Source organism: Artemia franciscana, unplaced genomic scaffold, assembly GCF_032884065.1.
Source record: "Artemia franciscana unplaced genomic scaffold, ASM3288406v1 PGA_scaffold_56, whole genome shotgun sequence".
NCBI lineage: Eukaryota > Metazoa > Arthropoda > Branchiopoda > Anostraca > Artemiidae > Artemia > Artemia franciscana.
Window position 1 is genome coordinate 261,324 of NW_027062696.1, and position 22,765 is coordinate 284,088.

The 22,765-nt window shown below is 35.5% G+C and overlaps 1 protein-coding gene across 1 annotated transcript in view; it reads left to right on the plus strand.

The window, feature by feature from the left end:
* LOC136042015 (uncharacterized) overlaps positions 1-22,765 on the plus strand; it is a 56,525-nt gene that overhangs the window by 14,145 nt on the left and 19,615 nt on the right. The window contains exon 3 of the mRNA XM_065726862.1: positions 21,330-21,405. Coding sequence (XP_065582934.1) covers positions 21,330-21,405 — 76 coding nt within the window. The remainder of the gene's footprint in view (positions 1-21,329; positions 21,406-22,765) is intronic.

Genomic DNA, 22,765 nt, shown 5'->3' on the forward strand with positions numbered 1-22,765 from the left:
ATTGGTAGTAGTAGCAGCAGTAGTAGTTTTAGTAGATAGTCAAGGCTTTTCATCTCATTTGTAGCTCTCAAGTTCCAACTCAAATCTAAGTCCAAATTATTTGTGACTTTACCGACAAAACCGAAAGCTTATCAGCAAAAGACAGTGTGATATGACTCACTTTCGATAGATATTGAAAGAATTTGCATTTCTTTGGCTAATTTATTGGATTTTTGTATATAAAGTGTCGAATGAAAACCGATGTTTTCCAACGGTTTCTTCCATAGCTTCGTCTATGGAAGAAATCTGTTTCTTGCCTTTTTGAAGCCCTCTACCTACGATTTAGCTCTCCAACTCTCCAAATTGTCTGGACTCAACAGCCTTGGATAAATCAACAGAAATAGGCTATGGAGCACTTTGCAAGTTTTCGTGCTAAAAGTTTGTTGGCAGATTATAATTTTACATTCCCAATTGGAGAGCACTTGCCAAATCTGCCACAGATAGAAAGACGATGCGACAACTTACAGTGTGAAAGCTTCATATTTTACTATTGAATCTGAGGACCTTCTTCGGGCCTGTTTTCTCCTCTAAATCCCCCTCCTTTATCCTGATATACTGCCGAAGAAGATCCATTGAAGTTGGGTTAGCACGTCTGGTGACTTACCAATTGTTCTGCTTATTTATTTTTCTCCCTAGTAATATTTCTAGTGGTCATTCTGGCAACCTTGAAAAGAAAGTCATTTGGAATTGTTCGTGAATTCAAATTTTTAAAACAAAGTTAAAAATTAATTTTTCTACTTCTTCCCTGAAAAGTTGGAGTGAATTCAGATTAAATATAAGCTGACAGTAGATTAGTATGAATATCAAGCCTAAAATTCTAGAAACTTTTTGAATAACAGCTTGAAATTAGTATGCATGTAAGAAATATGCTTGTACTCCTGATTTATTAGTAAAGTTATCCTTGTTGTACTTATTTACTTATTTTCAGTAGTTGGCAGCAAAAAAGCGGATTATTTATGATAAAGGGAAGAGAACACCACCAAAAAATGGAGGCAATCTTAGCGGAAATTATACAACCGATTCAACCTTTTTCAAAAACCATGTACCTTAGGTTTCAAGCCGCAATGTCCAAAAAGTACATTTTTTTTTTCTATTTCCCCTCTTTTCCCCTTTTTCTTTTATCACGGTTCTTTGTGTCAGACCATATCACATTCTAGCAGATCGGAGAGACTCTTCGAACAGAAATCTCAAGATCTACATCCCTTCCAAAGTAAAAAAAAGCCATAGAACCAGGCTATTTTCTGCCATTTCTGTGGCAAAACAACAGTTAGGGGCTGAAAAAGAAATACTTTAGGACCATAAGACCATGTTTTTTAGTTATGAGCGGCGAAGAAGGCTTCACAGAAGAAATCGGAAACTCTTTTCCATGCCTCAGTTGTCTTTTCGGACGCAATTAAAAGTTTCATTTTTGTTACACCGTTGGACGTGTGATTCCTTGAGAAGGCATTAGACCAGGAGCGTGCACAAGGAGGAATTTTGAGGACCGCCCCCCTAGAGGTCCTAAATTGTATTGAATTTCTAGAGACTCCTTATTCAAATTACCAAATAAAATTAGTTTTTAATAATTGGGCCCCCTAAAAACATTTATGATTGATCTCCTACCCCCGAAAAATAGTTCCTATATACGTCCCTGCATCAGATGGGGTAGGATAAATAAGGTAGAGAAGAGATATAGAAATAATCGTGAAAGCTAAGTCTTAAATTTCAACTTCGTTCAGACCGCTTCCCAAGGTAATATCCAGGATTTTATTTGGGTGGGGGAGGGGGGATTTAAAAAATGATTTTTTTGTTGGGGGGGTTGGGTTACAAAGAACTTAAAAAACACATCAAAATTTGTTAACATTCATTTTTATTACGTTTTTAAGAGTCAGACAAACATTCCAGGGGAAGGGGGTTCAAATCCCCTCCCCCTAGATACGCACTTGCCATTTATGGAATAGTACCAAGAGCACCAAGAACCTCGGCTTGGCCATACGTCTAAGATTTTTCTGTATTTGTGATATCGCTGTATTTTCTTACTTACTAGATGGCCAGATAAATATTTATTCAGATAAATAAACAGACAATAGCGAATAATAAAATCGCACACACACCTCGCTAGGCTCTATGGGCATTTCTTGTCAGATTTATCCTATTATAAATTGTGTGTGTCAAATTTTAACACCTTGAACCTGGCATCATCTTAAGTCGTATAGACAGCGATAGGACATTGAAAAACCATAACAAAGCATTAATTTCTTCCGATAGTTTTGTTGTTATTGTCACACCGCTTATTAAGTTTCTAGAGGGAAGAGGTGGCAACTGTTAGGGGGTAGCTTGGGGGTTGGAAATATCACCGAAACACTAAAACTTCCTTAATATTTACTGTTAGTGTACCGGAACCGAGTACGCAAAGTAGCCCCAGCTCCTTCCAAGAAAAGGAAAAATTTGTGCCCGTGCTCTAGAAGTCCTTGTCTTAGTTGGCAAATATATTGCCAACGTGTCTATCCGTAAATAATCCGTTTTTGGCCAAAATTCAGAAAATTCACAGTGAAATAAAAACAAGATAAATTTCTTTTTATTCTAAATATAATTTTAAATCATCCATCTAAAATAAACTAGGAACTTTGAGGGTTTTATTTCTTTAACCTGTAGTAGCGCAATGGATTGATGCTCTGTGTGGCAATACGGGACCGGAGTTCGGTCCCCGCCGCAGCGAGATTGGGCCAAAAGCTTGCTACTTGTTCCTATAAAAACACCCAACAACTGAAACGTCGATTTGACGCCCTATGCGGCAGCAATGGCTCTGGAGGATCTTTATCCTTCTTTTTCTAATGTTTGCGTATGCAGTTGATTATGACGAAAGTGCTGAAATGCATCTTGTTAACATTAAAAAATTTAGTTCTAAAGTATATTTAATATACAATTTATTAAAATAGCTTACAGAATCCACAAATTCATTTTCTATCGTTTTTAAGGATTTTGTCATCTTGGTTTCTTCCTGGCTCAAATCACATGGCTCCAAATAAGATTTAGTGGTAAACAATTACCAAATGCAATCTTCCAATAAGGAACAACGGTAATAAATTATTCTTCGATTAGAAAGGACAAATACAGGGGCTTATGTCGGAACTAACTATTTTGACCAAATTCACTTGCAAAACAGCGTGCCTCATCAAACAGTTCGTTGTAACGAACTGTAGTAAGGAGCGACCCGGCTCAACAGTAAAAGAAATTCTAAAAACCGGAATTTTGATGCTAAAATATACATCAAAAGAATCAGATTTTCATACTGATTTTAAATATATAAGTTTCATCAAATTTAGTCTTTGTCATCAAAAGTTACGAGCCTGAAAAAATTTGCCGTATTTTAGAAAATAGGGGAAAACACCCCCTAAAAGTCACAGAATGTTAACGAAAATCACACCATCGCATTCGGCGTATCAGAGAACCCTGTAGCAAAATTTTCAAGCTCTTATCTACAAAAATGTGGAATTTCGTATTTTTTGCCAGAAGACAAATCACGGGTGCGTGTTTATTTGTTTGTTTGTTTTTTTTTGTTTTTTTTTTTCCCAGGGGTCATCGTATCGACCAAGTGGTCCTAGAATGTCGCAAGAGGGCTCATTCTAACGGAAATGAAAAGTTCTAGTGCCCTTTTTAAGTGACCAAAAAAATTGGAGGGCACCTAGGCCCCCTCCCACGCTCATTTTTTCTCCAAAGTCAACAGATCAAAATTTTGAGATAGCCATTTTGTTCCGCATAGTCAAAAACCATAATAACTATGTCTTTGGGAATGACTTACTCCCCCACAGTCCCTGGGGGATCTTTCCTTGGAGAAATATGTCATGGGGGAACAGAAATTCAATGAAAAGGGCGCAGGATTTTCTAAAATTACTATAAAAAAAACAATGAAAAAATAAACATGGAAAAGTTTTTTCAATTGAAAGTAAAGAGTAGCATTGAAACTTAAAATGAACAGAGATTATTACGCATATGAGGGGTTCTAAAAATACTTTAGCATAAAGAGCGAGGTATTTAGGAGGAGATAAATACCTCGCTCTTTATGCTATAGTATTTTTAGTAATTTCAACTATTTATTCTACGGCCTTTCTGATTCAGGAGTCATTCTTAAAGAATTGGGACAAAACTTACGATTTAGTGTAAAGAACGAGGTATTAACGAGGGTACAAACCCTCTCATATACATAATACAAATCAAAGAATATAAAAGTTTGTTACGTAAGATAATTCTTAAGTTACGTATATTTTTTATAATAAAAAAAAATCGTTAAAAATTAAAATTTATAGTTGCCTTTTTACGTAACCGAAAATATTGCATGGCAACTAGGCCTCCTTCCCCATCCCTTATTTCTCAAAATCGTCTGATCAAAACTAAGAGAAAGCCATTTAGCCAAAAAAGGAATTAATATGCAAATTTCATGTTAATAATTTATGCGTGGAGAGCCAAAATCAAACATGCATTAATTCAAAAACGTTCAGAAATTACATAAAAAAACTAGTTTTTTTTAACTGAAAGTAAGGAGCGACATTAAAACTTAAAATGAACAGAAATTACTCCGTATATGAAATGGGTTGTCCCCTCCGCAATCCCTCGCTCTTTACGCTAAAGTTTGACTTTTTGCCACAATTCTGCTTTTTAAAACAATTAAAAGCTTTAGCGTAAAGAGCGAGGGATTGCGGAGGGGACAACCCATTTCATATACGGAGTAATTTCTGTTCGTTTTAAGTTTTAATGTCGCTCCTTACTTTCAGTTAAAAAAAAATAATTTTTTTTATGTAATTCTGTAAAAAACGATGGAAAAATGGCAAATTGCAAATTAACTTTTAGAGTGTAAATTCAATAAGCTAATTTTGACCTTGAAAAAAAAAACCAAAAAACAATAGCTTAATTTCTTTGCAAGCTGATTATTCCCACATAAGTTACATTTTAACTTTGGCTTTCACTTTCAGTTTGTGTTGCATTAAGCTTTGTATAAAGTCAGGATACAGAAGTGATTCATTTTAATGTTATTAGAGAAGTTATGGTCACCTAAATTAGGGGGGGGGGTCAAAACAAATATGTACGCCAGTCCTACTTAGAAGACTAAAAATATACAAGCAATTCAAAACTTCGTAACGTTTGGAATAAAATAACATTGCATGGCAAAAACTTTATTTCGGGCTGTTAGTTTCCATAATCTTCGGAGGGGCTGGTTCGATTTGAAATAATAAATTTTAGTGCCTATTTGAAGAGTCAAAAGTGATCAGAGGGCAACCAACCCCCCATGCAATTTTTTCCCCAAACGCATCCGATCAAAATTTTGGGATGGCCATTTCGTTGAAATAGTCCGAAGGTAAAATAACTATGCCTCCAGTGTTGACAACTCCCTGTACAACCTATGGGGCAAGGGCTGTAAGCAGAGCCGTATCCAGGATTTCTGTTTGGGACGGGCTATTTTTGAGGGGGGGGGGGCTTTACACAAAAACAATTAAAAAGCGCATCCGAAATTTCTTTATATGTATTTTTGTTACGTTTTTACGGGTCAGACAGTTTTTGCGGGGTCGGATTATAACCCATAAGCCCCCCTGGATATGGCCTTGTTTACGCTACGTTGCTGATTTGTTGTTATCAACAATGAACATTTGTTATAATTTGGTTTTGAGTATTGTGGTACATCAAATTTCATTAAACTTTTTATGAAAATTTACTTTCATGAGCCGAAACTAAATTTTCAACTTAGTTATTTATTTGGTTTTGGTAAAGGGCAAAAAATATTTAAGCCCCTAGGAGGCTTTGAGGGGCAATAACCACATTATTTATGGCAATTTGTGCTCGTTTTAAATTTGGCTTCACTGTTGATGATAATTTCTGTTAGTTTTATGGTTCTTTTTTCATAATAGTCTGTGCTCGTTGTTGATCTAATTCTTTCTCGGTTTAAACTTGAAATTCGTTTTTTACTTTTCATGGAAAGGATTGTTTTGAAAATTTGATCTCAAACAATATGCTTAATGATAAATCTGATTCAATCTCGCAGTCTGGGGATATAGTGAAGGAAGAATAAGACGGTTTGTATACGCTCTAGAAATGAAGGGTTATACATTGCCAATAATAGATTTTGCAATAATGACCCAAAAAGCTTTTTGGTTATCCAGCTTTGTCCTTACAAAAATTTAGACTTCCTCGAATGGGGAAGGGGAGAAGTCACACGCAGAGATTTGAAAGGAAGTTCCTGCTTCTTGGGAGGGCCAGAAGTGTAAAGTATTGAACAGAGTGGTGCGAAAAAATCATATGCAGCTATGTCGGCCTTGGGTGGCTGCAAACAGTTCTTAGTATTAATAGCAGCATTTCTGCACATCTACCAAGTTTCTGCCCCTATTGCCAAGAAGTGATTTTCAAGGCTTTCTGAATACTTTCGAGGTTTATCTTCTGGTTCTTCGTAGAAGCCAGGGATTTGCTGGTCAGTTAAGAATATAAATAAATTTCGTATCAATTATCCAAAAATCGCATCATTATTTTTTGTTTCCTACCGGAGCGGGCAAAAATGTCTGCCAATCAAAACTGCGCTGTCGAGACATATTTTGAAGGCCAGTTGATAGTGATGCTTCTCGGCCAACTTTACCGTAGTAACGTAAGTAAGTTTACCATAGTGAATTCACTATAGCAACTTTACCAATAGTAAAGGAAGACGTAAGGAAGTATGTAAGTAAGTAAGGAAGTATGGAAGTATACTTCCTTACTTATAGTAAGTACTTACTTTAATAGTAAGGAAGCCTGCATTGCAGAGATGCCAATTCAGAGTGGGGGCGTTCCCCCCATGTGTTTCGACCTCCCTAGACTTCAGAATATATATTTTTTTGGTACTTGTGTCTTATAGCCACCACAGTCAAGTTCTGTCGAGAAGTGAAATTTGGTTAATGCTAATGAAATAAAACAAAACATGATGGAAATATAATACTTTATCAACACAATTATGAAAATTACAACAAAGAATTAAGGAAGGGGGAACGTCCAGACAGCATTGTATTAAATACGTAATATAGACTAACCTAACCAAGATCTTGAGTGTGGTGGCTATAAGACAAAAAGTACCCACTTTTTGTATTTTCATTGAAAAATACCTTTTGTGGTATTTTCATTAAAAAAATTATTCAATTTCAGAAATTGAAAAATACATTTCCCCCCAGCTTAATTCTGAATTCGTGCCACTACTGCAGTTACTATTCAAAATAAAAGATAACGCTAATAATCATACAGAATTGTGGTGTTAGTATAAACTGAAATTTTAGATTTGTACATATGAAGGGTAAGAACAAGTCTCCCTAAGATTCAGGGGTAGATCTAGAACAAAATCTTTGGGGAGGCCAAATGTGACAAGAACGCCAATGAGCAAAATATTAGGGGAGAGGGGCAATGTGCCAATAATGGACCAAATTAACAAATTTATTTTAAAAAAGAGTAAAAAAGAGAAAATGCTAGATGAGAGGGCGCCAGAAAAAATGTTGGTAGGGGGCTTGGCCCGTCCCCCTGGATCCGCCAGTGCTAAGGTCGATTAAAAGAATTTACTTGTATGTTTGCAAGTTTAGTAGTCTTGTAAGTTTAAAATCTTAAGACCAAAATCCTCTTTTGTGTGGCATCACACCCCCGCCCTCTTCTTCCCAAACTCTTCTTATGCATCCAATACCAAACTCTTGTGTATGCAACTATGCACCAGACATTTACGCGAGAGAGATTTTCGACTAAGCCCCCCCCAAATTGTTTTTATGATTTGACTTTATTCCCATCTCCAATGAAAGTTTTAGTGTACGTGTCTGCTATACAACTACCCGATTAAATGGATAATAAACGTAAATCAAGATCAACTTAATCAAGATCGAACTGTCCGTCTAGAACAAAATTGTGGTATTTGCTGTATTTTTAACGTTGCTGTATTTTTTTTTCTCCAGCCTGATTACGCTGTCAGAGTATACATTAATCTAAGCCTGTTGGAAACACAAGTTGAAACTTGTCTTTTGTTAACTCTTGAAAAATAGTAGCACTCAAATAGAGTCGTCATTCATTTTTTCATCACACACAGATTTTCCTCTTAGATTTACAATGAACAATCTTATTCAAACATGTTTTTATTCGCTCAAGCATTCTGTTAAAAAGCCTCTGTTAATAAAAAGAAACATAAATCAAAGAAAAGCTCATAGTTGGTATTTCACGTGTCTTCTGAATTATGTGTAACATAACGCTATTATAACTTGCGAACTTGCCAATACGAATCCATGTTAGTATCAGCCTTCAAACTCGTATCCTTGACTTGTGTCCAAAAAGGCAGCTGAAACCAAGTTGATCAATAGAAATTAAACTCACCAGCATAAAGCCATAGTATATACACTTAAATTTTAAAGACATTCTATTTTGGAACAGAGAAGAGTGACTAGCAACCACACATTAAATAAATGAGAAATAAAAAGAGGCTGAATACCTGACCTTTCATTAGAGACTGCAAAGACAACTCAGTTTTCATTCAAGGAGTAAGAGAAACTTAAAAGAGCGGAAAATAGCTGGTACTAGTGAGCCAATCCCAAAATTTATATGTACTTCTCTTTTCAGTTACTTTAAAACGAAGATAAGGTGAAAGAGCAGAATTCTTTAAATCGAACTTGTTTACTATAACTGCCAAGGTTATCCTTAGCTAAGCTAGGCCTGGTTTATTAAGCCTGTGTTTTGACCTTAAGTTAGTTTTTGAAAAAAAATGTTGCCTAATTATTATTTACAGAGAAGTTTCAGCTATAATCCTGTAGCTTCGGATATATTTGATCAATTATCCAATTTTTTTTGTAATTTTTGATGAGGTTGCTAGACGCTACACTGTCAGTGGCGCTTGTAGCATTTTAATCTATCTTCCCATGTTGAAGTGTCAAACGGCAAATCTATAAGTTTCCCATTAACTTTGGGGGAAATGCTACTTTACTTAAATTTGCCCCTTACTGAGGATGAAAATCGGAGAGGACCTCTTCTGCGAACGAGTTTCTGGGTGTTCATACATGCTAATTTTTGTGATTAATAAGCTTGAAATATTGTAAAAGTTTTACCCTCCAGGGGGATTTTAGCAAGGAACTGCGGTTGTCTCAGGTGTGTGAAACCTTGTACCTCAGACACTACCTCCTCGGTCTTCGGTTTTATAACAGTATATGCTGCCTCAGTTGCATAGCTGGAGACGTAGTGAGTAGCAGCTGGCACATTTGTTTTTTATTTCGGAAGCAGATTTAAGATTAAGATAATTATGTATTTATCATGTTTAACTAAGCCTTAGGAAGTACTGTTGTACTGACTTGGTAGGAAGTTTGAGAATTCGCCTTTAGCAGACTAAACCAGTATTGAAGTTGCGTCACATAATAAGTCAATTTTGTAAACTTGATATAGCTCCAAGACTTTTTCAACCGTAAAACTTGCCACACTCAAATATTAGCTTCAATTCATTAGGGAGGTTTCCAGACTGGCGTACAAAGACCTTTTCAAGTCGTTCATTCCCTAGAAAACTTCCGCCTTTATTCAAAACTATTAATGTGAAGCATTTGAAGAAAAATCATCAATGGAAACTTCAATCTTCTATAGAATGGAGGCACTAGCAAAAGGGCTCTGCACACGGTCACCCTACTTCAGGAAGGATGTTTACTCTTTCTTTCCAACAAAGGAATTGTTATATCTGGGCCAAGATTTATACTCCAAGTAGTAAGCAGTGTCGGGTTTTGGGATGGTGGGATGATGGTTAGATAATTTTTTAAGAGAAGAACGGAGATTTTAATCCAAGCCCCCTCTGGGGTGATCAGTGATATAATAATTAACAAAGGTTGCGATATTAGACTAAATGCTCTTTAACTTTTTTTTTTATGTTTTGCTGTTTCGTAAAACACTGAATCAGTAGAATTGTGGCGTCAGGCATGCCTCAACTGTCGGAACTTTATGGTTCTACACCTAACAGTTGATATGATACCAAACTTTGTTCAAGCCTGTTGAAATTAAGAAAAGAGAAACGAACACAGGATCAAACAAAGGAACAAAATAATTTTAAAACCCGGGTGCACATTACGTCTTTTGATTGGCTTAGGTACCAGTGGCGTTTCCATATTGGTGGCCGGCGTTTACCTCTCCTTCTCCCCCTGGAACCCCCGGAAAATGTCGCCATAAAACTACCCCCTAGTGGAAAATCCCCTCCCCCGCGGAAAATTATCCCTCAGAAAATACTCCCCCCATCGCCGCGGCTGGTTGGTCTCCAATCACTTTTGACTTTAAAAAAAAGAAATTCAGCTCTTAATTTCTTATCTAATGAGCATCCTGAAAAGTTTCTGCGACCATTAGGTGGAGGTGTGGTGAGGAAGGGGCAGTCCCCCTCCTGTACGGAATAAATTCTGTTCATTTTGGGGCTTAATGTTACTATTTTCTTTCATAATAACAGCGTAGACCAGAAATATTCCCAGAAATCATAAGGTAGTAGATATCAATTTCACATTTTTGATGTATTTTTTTGTACCCCCCTTGGAACCACCCACCCACCTCCAGCAAAAATCCTGGTTACGGCCCTGCGAATCATGCGTCAGTTTCTACCTCTACCCTCACTTCGTCTTTTCCTTTGAACTAATTCTGCATTTATCTGATGGCCCAATGAGAGCTGGGATATTTTGGCATAAAAATGAACTTTTTGAGGTGTCTTCCTCCCTCCCAAACTGCAAAAATCAAAGAACCACATTGTAGAAGTTTTAGTACCCTTTTGAGTTTTGTAATTTGGCCATTGCTTACACACAGTATTTGTTTATTGGGAAATATACGGACATATTTTGCAAAGGGGTTTTCTTCAGGGGGGAAGGGGGATTGTCTGAGGGAAATTTTCAGTGGGAGGTAAATTTTTGGGAACAATTTTCTTTCCGCGAGGACGTATTTTCCGAGGGGTATTTCCCGGGTGATAATTGCCTAGAGCCTCCAGGTTATACTTTTTTGAGACTCCGGGAATCTAGACCTAGTACCTTGTCTAAAGATACCTGTATTATATCAAATTGTATGAGAAGATGCAGTTTTTCTTAAAAAGCTGTATTTTACTTAAATATTATATATTTGATGCTTACAAAAGGCACTAGATATTGCAATTCTTCAAATGACTTGAACACACCTCCATGATGTTTCTTTGTCCCACAGGGGTGACAGAAAAAAAGAGAAATAAAAGAGAAATATCACTGCATCCAGTGTGAAAAAGTGATTTTCTTTGTTGCTTGAGATTGGATAAAATCCAAATAGTTGATTTTCCTTCCGCTTTCTAATTTCTTTTTCAGCGAAATTAAATATGATTTAATCGAATAATTGCATATAGTTTAATGCAAAAGTGTAATGGACTGTATGCTTCCGGGTAGAAGTAAAGTATTAGAGATAATTTGAATGACCCATATTCAGTGTACAATTTGCTGCTTATGCTGTGTCTAATTTGTAGGGCTTTACCGACTTACATGGTTCACGTTGTGTTACATGGTTCAGTATTGACGGAATAGCCTATAGACATTTCCGCACGACCGCTACTGAAAAATACTCAGGCTTATGCTCTAAAAAAAGTTATTTAGCTCGCACTATCTTTTTTACGCTGATAATTGAAAATATTAAGGCTCCCCAACATGCTATGAAAGTCTTGATACCCTTAGTCGTTCCTGAGATATTGCACGCGCATTCTGTTAACCACCTGGATGCACATAGTGTCTTTTGATTCTGATCAACATATCTCTCAACATGCCTTAAAGGTTTCAACTTAATACCAATTGAAATTCATAAAATCTTGCAGATACGCTCTTTTGATAAACAGGATGTATATAGTTTCTTTTGATTCAATTCTACATCCCTCTCAACATGCCCTGGAAGTTTCAACTTAATAAAATTAGCCTCTGAAGATTATGACTATGATTTAAAAAAAGGGGAAGTACCTAGCGAATTAAGAAAAACTCCTCCAGTAGTGACAATAATGAGTGTAGTAATTATACAGGTATTAGCCTCGTTAATGTAGGAAGCAAATTACTAGTATGATGCTACTTTTTAGACATACAGATGCTATAGATAAAGTTTCAAGATAAGAATAGTGTGGTGTCAGGAAGGGTAAAGGATGCGTCGACCAATTTTCTCTAAATTAAATAATTGAGAAGTGTCTGTGTCGTCAAACCCCCTTAGTCGTCAGTTTTATAGATTGTGAGCAAGCGTTTTATTTAGTTGATAGAAGAGCTTTAACGAAGGTCATATCCTTGTGTGATATGCCAGATAAATACTTTAAAGAGATCAGCGATATGTACGAGAATAACGTTGCTGCGGTTAAGGTGGGAACTGATTTTAGTAGCTGTTTTCGTATTGAATCAGGAGCTAAGCAAGGTTGTGTTCTACCCCAATGTATATAATTCTTATAGACTTTGTTCAAAGGAGCACAGCAAAGGCAACGGAGAACATGGAATCGATTGGAGTGGTAAAACTCTCCTAGATTTAGTTTATGCTGATGATTTAAGCACCCTAGATGAAAATGTTAGCAAAATGAATAATTTTTTAGAGGTTTTGCGAGTTCAGGGTGCAAGAATAGGTATAAACATTAATTGTTTAGAAGAATAAATCGTGAAGACTAGAAATTAGTGAAGGTGAAGACGTGATGTTTGGCAAGGAGAAGATCGATCATGTGGACAGCTTCACTTACCTCGGCAGTATTATTAGTAAAGACGGTGGGTGGAGTGATGATTTTAGAAGTGGAATAGCCAAGACCCATGGTGTTTTTTTCTTCTCAATTGAAAAAATTTGAAAGAATAGAAAGATAAGTCTACGAACCAAAAGTAGAATATTTGAAGCTACATTGATAAGAGTGGTCAAGTAGAGTTCTGAAGCCTGGGCGCTCCGAAAAACGGAGGGGATTTGCTAGATGTTTTCCTGAGATATTGCCTATGGATAGTTTTGAGTACCCGACTGACTGACCGCATCTCGAACAGTAAGCTGCACGAAAAATTTGGGTGAATCCCGCTTTCTAAGTCCATAATGAGAGAAACGATGAGATGATTAGAACACGTTCTGGGGATGAAGGATGACAGATTGCCAAAGATTGTCCTTGTCGGCCAATCGTCTAGGACCGAAGGAACAGCAGGTCGTTCCCGAACGCGTGGGAGGATTCTGTAAGGAAAGATTGAAGGGAAATAGGAGTAGTTTTGTGTTCCTTGTGTACATTAATTAAACACGAAAAGCATTGTCAAATTTACTGGGTTAGTTTCCGCTTACATTTTTTTCACGGTTCGGCGTGGCAATAAGGTTGAAACTTCGCATGTGACTTCATAATTTTGTAACAACCAACAGATTTTTTATATAGAAAATCTTGGTTTTCAGGTATAAATAGACCCATGATAGAGCCTAAGGGCATTTTTAAATAAAAGATGAAGCCTATAGAAATATTTTCTCTCTGCCAAAAAAGTACATTTTTTTTTGTGAAAACAAAGTGAAACGAATATTTCTTCCAAAGTAAAAGGCTTTTAAATTGAACGGATTGATAAAATAAACTGAGAAACAGGATATTATGATGAGTTATCTAACTCGATTATAGATTCCCTTTTCGCCTTCTAGGTCCACCTTACCAGGTTTCCAGTAGTGCTACGTCTTCTTCTTGAGCTTGGTAATAAATTCTGACTATTTATCATAAAAACGTAGGACGAAGACTTTCGCCTAAAATTACTTCCAAGACACACTTTATACACAAAGCTTACTTTTTTTCTTTTAACAACAATGCCCGAAAGTCCAATAAAATCTTGTTTTCCTTTTTAGCTTCTACACAATTTTCAATTCTGAATTTTGTCCGTAAAGCCACCCCAGGTAACTTATCGTAACAGAATACCCCGATGTGACACGAAATGTAGCTTTGCCTTCTCGACGACTAAACAGATTTTTTTTTCTTTTTGATTCATAAATTGTTTCGATGGGGAAGAAGGGAAGTTGCCTCCTCCATACCTCATTTTGCCCTCTCTAGACTTAATTTTGCTCTCTTCATCAACTTCGGACACAAAATACGCCATAGCGTGTATTCTTTAGTGTGGACCTGAGAAAAAAAGTTTCCCCCTCTCCCCATTACAAAATGTATTCTTCGGATATCCCCCCCAAATAGAATCATTAAAACTTCCCCGAAAATTACATCTTGATTCTCCAGCCTAGAGACAAAACGAACTATACTTACCAAAATATGAAATTTGTCACCTTTTAATGCAATCTACTGACTGAATACAATTCCTAAATGCTAGTTTGGTTTGAGTCTTCAGGTATCGTACTGCATAACACCAGGTGGTTGTTTTTAGAGCTGAAGATTTGTGATTGGCCGGGAGCTTAGGACACTTGTAAATTGTATAGAGTAAGACGCCTCCTTATCCAGAAAAGACAAACTGCCCACTATTCAGTTTGCCTGAATTCTTTCCCTCATAGTATTTTGAAACTTTACTTCACTTTATGCTGTCTAAGGGAAAACGAGTTTGCCACCTTCAGGATTTTTTTGAATTTACAGTGATACCTGTTTTCCTGTTCTTCTAGTTGATGCCTCAAATGCTTGTCTTAATGCATCACGTTTGTAATTGTTCAGTTTCTTCAGGTATATCTGATGTCTAATGAGTCATATTGTTAGGGAATAATTGTCGTCACTTTGAAAATACCGCCACAGGTATACTGATTGAATGAAAACATTCTGAGTTTCCTAATTAAAACGTTAACATAAAAAAGATTCTCCGGGATATGTTTAGTTTCCAGAGTATATACAAATAAAGGGAGAGAATGTTTTTGAAGTGTAAAGTTTATATTGTGAATTAACTTGTATAGAACGCAAGTATAAGTTGTTTGCTGGGAGCTTTATGCAATAGTTATAATGCGTCCTTTACACAATAAGTTTTAAATATGTAAACAGCGATATGAGGTTTATATCGCTCTTTCAAAGCTAAAATTTTTATCACTTGCCATTCATTTTATGAATTAACTGATATATAATTACCGAGAATTAGTTTTTTGCTGAGTGCTTTATGCAATATTTAGAATTTGTCCTTTACACAATATATTCGAAATATGTAAATAGAGATATGAGCTTTATATCGTTTTTTTCAAAGCCTTTAATCATTGACCATTCATTTAGTGAATCAACTGATGTATAATCTCTAAGAATTAGTTTTTTGCTGAGTGCTTTATGCAATATTTAGAATTTGTCCTTTACGCAATGCATTTGCAGCATGTAAACAGAGATAGAAGCATAATACCGCTTTTATTCAAAGATAAAGCTCTTATTATCCACAGTTGACACTGATTTCACAACTAGAATTACTTACAATTGCTATTATTATTTTTGCGTTTATAGCATTATTAAAGACGTCTAATAAACCAACAATTACCCTATTTACAGATATTTAAAAAATGGTGCTAAATTCGGATTGTGCAATGTATTTCCCCATAGTTCTATGATTTCAAAATATAAGAACCAATACAGAGTAAATAAAAAAGAAATATTTACACCGTATAGTAAAAAAATCTTCCAGAGGGAAAACTTTCATTTCTGTAACTTCTAAAACAAATCGTTATGACAAGGAATCTCTAGAGGATTCAGATACTGCCTCCAAATGAGTGCTCCCATGTGAATTCGTGGACATCCGTGGTATGCTCGATTTTCATCCTTTTTCTTCAGTTATAAATAAATCCAAAATTTATCTCTAAGGAAATACGTATACTTTTATCTCTAAAACCTTTTTTCGGACCTTAATTGGGTGCAGCTAATTTTTAGCTATGGAAACCTAGCTTATCAAAGAGCTGTCTGTTAACTCGTTAAAGTGAACAATTTTAAAGTGAACATTAACAGTATTAGGGAAAATACTCTAACGCTGGGTGGGGAGAGGTAATTCCCATAAAAACTGAATATTTAGATGAATGCTTTTATGATTTAGAATTTATTCACCGGTTATGGGAAAAACTAAAGAACATACTCCCTCCCCACTAAAATATGAACCCCCTTGAAATAAGTCTTTCTGTAAGTACCTGCTAGGAACGTAAGAGAAAACTATAATTTTCCATAGGTATACTAATAATAATGAAAAGTGACTCACCCTTCAGAGCTTTGTAAATGACCTATGTTTGCATCTGAATGCACGTGACCATTGCTGTTATTTGCCAAGTTGACCATGAGCGTTTCAGCCAGCACATGCCCGGCTTAGTATTCGTTGTTATTTATTTAAGAAAAACTTTTTCCACAAAATAAGTTTTTCAACAAAATTAAAGAGCTACGTTAGATAAAAAATGAGCAGAAATAAAGTCAAATAATTTTTCAGGCGTAAAACTACCACAAATCACCATAAGTAAATACATAAGACCCAAAACGAACAGAAATTACAATAAATAACCGATTCAAACTCAAAACAAGCAGATATTAACATAATTAGGGCTGACACACCCCATGCCTTCGGAAGATCACAACATAATTTTTACTTTACTGAAAATAAACTTTATTTCGAGCTGAATGTTTCTATTTCTAATAATATCGAAAAAACACTATCATAACCGAATCTACTGAAAACAATAACAACAAACGAATGTGGATTGACAATTTAACATACATATATTGATCCTTAAAGTCTTAATAATTGATTTAATAAAGTAAAAAAAAAGTGAAAACATTTAAAATGAATTTTGTTTTCAGTAAAGTGCAAATTAAATCCCCAACGTCATCAAATTATGTCCTATCCTCATCCTTCTCTTAAGGCTCTAGCCCAATACATTCATAATTCTTAAGTTGCCCCTTTTGACAACCTGTATGCACATAACGTGCTTTGATTTGGTTCAGCACTCCCCTCAACGTTCTCTGAAAGCTTTACTTGAATGCTCGGCCTTTTTGAACACTAAAGGTCAAACATGCTATCTTTCCCAATAAAAAATTCTTTATATAAACAATAGGCAAATTGCATAACTGTGTGTGTGTGGATGGGTGACATCCCCAACATCCCTAGAGACATAGTTACTGGACCTTTCAGCTATGCTAAACGGAATGATATTGCTATCTGTGACAGCACTACGTTGCCTATGATATTGCTTATATTCCCCAAAAGTTTCACCTTAATACCCTTAGCCTCATTAGTTACAGCAATCGTAGTAGTTTAGTAGTATACACGTAGTGCCTTTCATGTTGGTTCATAATCCGCAACAATATACCCTGAAAGTTCCAACTGAATAAAGTAAGCCGTTACTGAGAAAATGTTGTTACACCCTTTTGACAATCTACATGCTCTTAGCTCATTTTGATTTGTTTCAACATCAACCTAAGCATTTCTCAAAAGCTTCATCTTAGTACCCTTAGCTTGCAGAGTAGCAATAGTTGTAGTAGAAGTAATTGTGGCTTTAGTACAGTATGCACCTAGCACCTTTGGTTTTCTCCAACATCCCCCTCAATACACGCTTAAAGTGTCAACTTAATACCACAAACCGTCCCCGAAGTATTTCTGATACTTCGTCTTTACAACCTGAATGCGCCTAGTGTTTCCATTTAGTTCAGCACTGTTTCAATATTCCCCGAATTTTCGCCACATAACAGTACAAATAGTAATAATAGTAGCAGTAGAATTAGTAGTAGCAGTAGTAGCAGCAATATCAGCAATAGCTGTAGTAGCTGGATGCAAATATTGCCTTTTGGTTAGTTCAACATCCCCTACAAACAATCCCTCTAAGTTTCAACTTCAAACACCAAACCGTTCCTAAGATATTACTGTTGCCCTTTTGACAACCTGCATGCAGACGGCGTTTCGTGATTCAGTTCAACTTCCCTCCTCAATATCCCCAATATTCCTAAAAATTTCACCTCCATACCATCGGGTATAATTGCAATAGCAGTCACAGTAGTAGTAGTAGTAGTAGTAGTAGTAGTAGTGGATTACAAGTATTACTAGTTGTAGGACTAGTTGTAGTATTAACATTAATGCAATACTACTAGCAGCAGCAGTAGTATTAACATATCGCCTTTTAGTCAATCGAAGATCACCCTCATCATACCCGGGAAGTTTCAACTTAAATAAAATTAGCCTTTGCTATGACATTGCCGATATACCCTCTCGATAACCAGTATATTCATAGCTTTTTTTTTAGAGCAACTTCCCCTCAACACTTTCTAAAATGTTTATCTTAATACTTTTAGCCTTAATAGTAGTTGCAATAGAACTTATAGTAGTAGTAGTGGTAGTAGTATTAGAAGTAGAGTGCACAATTTGTAATTTGGTCAATTGATCTTTCCTTTTAAGCATTCCCTGAAAGTTCCAACTTTATACCCTAATTCATTCCTACGATAGGTCATTTTTACAATCTTCACGTACATAATGTGTTTTGATTTAGTTCAAATCTCCCCTCAATATTCTGTCATAATTTTTACCTTCATGCCCTAAACCTTTATAATACTAGTATCATAGTAGTAGTGGTAGTAGCAGGAGCAGTAGCAACAGCAGTCAGGGCCGTCAAGTATGGGGGGAGGGAAGGGGAATGCCCCCTCCAGTGTTTTGGTCCCTCAGTAAAAAAATAAGTCAGTAAAATCGTGGCGCTTCGCTTCACGATTTTTCCGACACCGCTAAAATTCTTTGTTCGGCTCAATAAAGACCACGAAAATACTGACATACCATCTACAGAAATTTCGAACTTGGTTGGTAAACACACCAGTTTTACCGACTTCTGCTGTGATTTTACAGATGGTGCCTCAATTTTCCATTAGGTCACATAAACAGTATTAAAATAATGACAAGATATGTACCAAAATCTAAGTTTCGGTTGGTAAATGCAGCGGTTTTACCAACTCTTGCAGTGATTTAACACGTGATGTATTCGAAACGAATATTATGCTAATTATTGACAAAAACAAAATCTTTCTCCCCCCCCCCACCCATAAAGATTTTGGCTAGTAACGACACGGACAGCTGTGACATTGTAGTAGTAGTAGTGGTAACAGTAGTAGCAGCAGTATTAATAGCAGTAGCAGCATGCACATGTTGCGTTTTGGTCAGTTGAACATCCCTCTCATGAAACCCTGGAAATTTCAGCTTGATACGGAAAACCGTTCCAAAGATATTACTGAAACGCCCTGCAGCTAGGGATCTTATTTTGACCATAAAACGACACATCTGGAAATACAGATCTTAAATCTGTTTCACAATGCCATTCCATAATGTAATGTATTCATCGAAAAATTGTAAAATGATCTACAATTAGTCAGCTAAAAATAATCCATCAAACAGGATCCAGTTTATGTTTCTATAGACCTTAAATAAACCAGTTAGGCCTACTTAGCCAATGTTTAATAGAATTAACACAAGTAATGACACAAAATGTAAGAAGATGTCTCTGCTTATCTCTTAGGATTCAATATACCTTAATGCAGCTAATTGCAATTGGTTATTGAATATTCGCAGTAATTATGCTCTGCTTACCGCCATTTGGATAGCGAAACTAGCTTTACCCGAGTAATTTGAAAATTGGAAGAAATGATCAAATTCTATTTGATCATTCAAATTGCCCTCTCCATATGGTTATTGTGATCCTACTGTGCCAAAAATTAGGCCATAGTGAAAATGAAAAAAAAGAACAACCATTAGAGTTAAAAATGTCGCAGCTCCGCAGTACCTTTAAAGATAAGTTCCAACAGGAATGTTTTTAATTTACTCTGATATACACCAAGAATTTTCTTTCTAGAAAAGAACAAATTGCAGCTAATCGAGCTCTGATGCACAATAAGCAAATAATAGGTTTCAATAATTGCTATTGAATTATTACAATTGCCTATTGAACGCCAAAAATTAATTACAATAAGATTATTGAACGCGGGTCACTATTTTGTTGAATTAATAAGTGCGGTGATCGCAGGACAAGGCCGAAAGTGGTTTTGAAAAATGAGCAAAACAATTATTTTCATGTCTGGTATACAAGGATAAGACCCTCGGTAAAGCTTTATTGTCAGCTGAATCAAATGATTGCACATAATCTTTAAAAATAACGAGTAAAGGTGTTTGATGACTCAGGCACTCCTCAATTATTAATCTAAGAGTGAAAATTTTGTTGACACATTCTTTGCCCTTCCTAAAACCGCACTGTTCTTCTCTTAAAACTTGATCTACAACATCTTGAAGTCTAAAAGTTTCATCATACTAAGTAATTGCTACCAACAGAAATCAGGCTAATGCCTCTATATTTGCCACACTCACTCTTATCACCTTTCTTATTGAAGGTTTTCCTAAAATTGCGAGGCACTTCCTGTTTAAAAAAAAATCAGATCCATAATCTTCAATAGCTTTTTCTAACCTCATAACCACCACATTGAAGAAACTCATTTACCACATAGGATTCAGAAGCATTACATTATTAACGATATAGGGTGTACCTAAACCCTACTTAAGTTAAGAAAAAATTGTCTCTTGGACGAGGGGGCTGAAATCTACTGCTGAAAGCCGGGCTCTTCACATACAAGTGTGATTTCACAAAAACTATTCCTTTGAAAAGATCACCGAACTATTTTGACAAATGCAGCAGGTTATTTTCTTTCACCATTAAGGTTATTCATATCTGACCCCGAATTCTTACTCAAAGGTTTATATCTATTGGTCTGTATCTTTGCTAAATGAAACACAGTAAAATTAACTTCATTAGCTGTGTCTAAAAACTAAAAAATAAAGCCGTTAAACTTTGTCACCTAAAAGTAAAACTTTGTTTACCCATATTATTAGTGAACTTTACACTAAGAACCAACCTTTTGATATTAAAAAAAAAGAGATTACCAAGTTAGTATTTTCACATATGGATTTATCAATAATATTCTTCCCCCTTCTTTCGAAATTTTTTTCTCTATTAGTAGCTATCTCCATAGCCATGCTACACGAGGGGCGTCAAATCTGGTAGCCCTCTTAGAAATACGGTTAGAGCTTCTTTTGTAATTAGAAATTTTGCCCCCTCTGTATGGGATATTATTCCAATTGAAATAAGAAATTCGAGTCGTTTGACGTCCTTCAAGGTTGCAGTTAAGTGACTTTTCCTTGCAAAAGAATAGTATGTTTGTATGTACATGTATGTAGTTTATATGTTTGTGTGTAGTACTATGTAGAGTAGAGAAGACTGCCACCTGCTGCCAACAAACCCTTTGGGGCTTTCTTAGCAGATGCTGCAAAGTGTTTGTATACATTTTTAAAACAAAATTTGTCTTATCTAAGAAAATACATTCTTTTCATATTCAATAAAGGTACATTATTTTGCCGTTACTTCCACTTTCATCAATTATTGTTTTAATTTAATTACAGATGGGGTGCAATCGTTTGTGCTGCTGTCTTCCTCATCGTGATGGGCTGCCTTCTGACCGCGTGGTGGGTTCATAAGGTAAGTCAAATGCTAACCTGTATACATTGTGATTATACGTTATTTCTGTCTTGAGCAAGGGTTCCGTGACCGTACTGACAAACTAGGAAATATCCTAGAAATAAGGGGAGGTGGTGTGACAGAGTACATTAATAATTTTGCAGGGGGAGGGACAAACATTCCGAATAGTAACTTCACGATCTGACGGAAAAAACTATAGTAGAAAATAATAAATAACATAGGAAGAGATAAAGAATTTCAATAGCAGAACAAAGTATGAATACAAAAAAAACTTACTTTGTTGACACCCAAAAGAACATATACTTGAATTAGGACGAAATCTTAAACCAATTGATCAGCATTAAATGAAAAGCGGACAAAACAAATATTTGTATTCCGAAAACTTCAGATGAAGTGGAATATCATAACCATTGACAGTTTAATTTTATCAAAAAATAAATCCAAACCTTCCATGCATTCAAAAATTAACTAACAAGTGTTGCTTTAATTTATGAGTACTGTTTAAGTCTTTTGGACAATAAATTTAAGCCAGATTATTTAAAAATGAATTTAGAGAAAGTCCTTGAGCGCAGGGACTAAATCAGTATATGAAGGGAAAAGATCTTTGGACCCTAATGTTAGAGGTACTTCAAAAGAGCAGTGCTTTTTCACTTCTAGACTTTTTATTTGAAGAATAATGGTTATAGGCAGATTTAGATGGAGAATATTTAAAATCCAAGCCAGCTTCTGAGAGAGAGAAAAAAAAAAAAAATGCAGTTTCCAAGAAAAAATAAAAGTGAAGACTTTACAACAAATAATGAGAAGATAAATTCACATTTAAAAAAGAGTAGGTTTTTAAAAATTTGATTTAATGTTTATATTTTTTCAATAAAAAAACAACAACAAAAGACAAACTAATAATAATTAATATACAACCATAAATCCCCACAAAGCCTACATGGCCTGCAAAAGAGGCGGAATCATTCTGGGAGAAACACAGGGGAAACAAAACATTTAAACATTAAACTATTAAATATTTAAACAAGTAATATGTAAAACATTCATTCATAAAAAAATAAAGAAGGGAAGAGAGACACAGAGTTCATTTAACTAAGATAATACGTACAACTGAAATCAGGTGATGCGGGAATTTCCAGACTCAGCAAAAAAATAAAATAAAAAAGATTCACATTAAACAAATTATAGATTAAAATTAATCTATAGAAAATCAGCCACCAGACGTTTGTAAACCATTACCTTTTTTTGTATAACCAACTATAAAAAACAAAAAAACAATAAATATACCTATAAAAGAAAGCAAAAAAAGACAATAAACGAAAAAACCATCCAAAATATAGAAATGAAAAAAATATCATAAATG